This window comes from Asparagus officinalis, chromosome 8 (genome assembly GCF_001876935.1).
Source record: "Asparagus officinalis chromosome 8, Aspof.V1, whole genome shotgun sequence".
In the NCBI taxonomy this organism is placed as follows: domain Eukaryota; kingdom Viridiplantae; phylum Streptophyta; class Magnoliopsida; order Asparagales; family Asparagaceae; genus Asparagus; species Asparagus officinalis.
In genome coordinates this window covers 119,276,745-119,277,732 of record NC_033801.1, presented here as the reverse complement: position 1 = coordinate 119,277,732, position 988 = coordinate 119,276,745, and the positions used below count along the sequence as shown (strand labels likewise).

At 36.4% G+C, this 988-nt stretch overlaps 1 protein-coding gene across 2 annotated transcripts in view; it reads left to right on the top strand.

Moving 5' to 3' along the window:
• Positions 1-698, top strand: part of LOC109822970 — an 11,514-nt gene extending 10,816 nt beyond the window's left edge. Inside the window, exon 2 of one of the 2 annotated variants that reach the window (XR_002242337.1) lies at positions 589-613. Coding sequence is in view for 1 of the 2 variants with exons in the window: in XM_020389256.1 (XP_020244845.1) it covers positions 589-650 (62 nt within the window). In the remaining variant the exon portion in view is untranslated. Of the gene's footprint in view, positions 1-588 lie in introns of both variants that reach the window. The other variant, XM_020389256.1, reaches the window with a different exon arrangement.

Genomic DNA, 988 nt, shown 5'->3' with positions numbered 1-988 from the left:
AGAAAAACCCCCAGATTAACAATATGGCCGAAGCGTGCACCTAAGTTCGGTGGTGACGGAGGGGGATGTCGGTGTCTAAGAGAAAAATGAGGAAAAGGGAGATAGGAGGAATGAGATGGGTTAGGGGAGAGGAGGATCCATGATCATTAGATCTAGAGAGAAAAGAATGGAGATGATAATGACATTTAGGGATTTTTTTTCATTCTCTCGGCATAATGACTAACTAAGGACTGAATCGCATAGATTTGGATTTTGAGGGCTGAATCACATGGGAAAAAAATTGAAGGAGTTGGTCACATGAGGTTCTAAAAATTGGGGCCTTGACACAATTTTCCCAAAATAATAAAATCTAGCTTGAAAACGACATTTATAAACTTTCCCGATGTTTTACCTTTGTTTATATCTTACATAATTGTATCATTACTAAAAAGTATCAAAATCGAGGACTATGGTGATCCAGATAGTTGGGAGGTTCTAATATGGCTCCCAATATCTTGGGTTTGATTTCCTCATAAAAAAAGTATCAAAATCAACTGATTCAATATATGACTAATTAGCAATTATTCCTCATGTGGTTGCACAATTTAGGTTTGACGATGGTAGTTCCAATGGGCAAATCAACACAAAGGGATTTTAAGCTTTTCGCTTGATCGTTCGCATGCACCATCAAATTGTTCACCGGGCTGCAAACCAATCACGCAAGTGCCATATAACCCATCTATGCACCTAATGTAGTTCACAAAAGTTAATCTTTAAACTTGACCTTTACCTGTCACTTGTAATCAATTGTAAAGTTTTCTTAAATTAGAGTCTTAACTGTATTCTTTCTATTTGACCACTATATGGTAAGATGAATTTGTTAGCTCGTTCTCTAACAATGATGTCAAATTATTGAGATAAGATCACAAAAAATCGTTGATTAGTCCATGCACAAGAGTTAAATTTTGAGAGCGCACACTAATTGTATATCCCATTATAGGTATGCGTC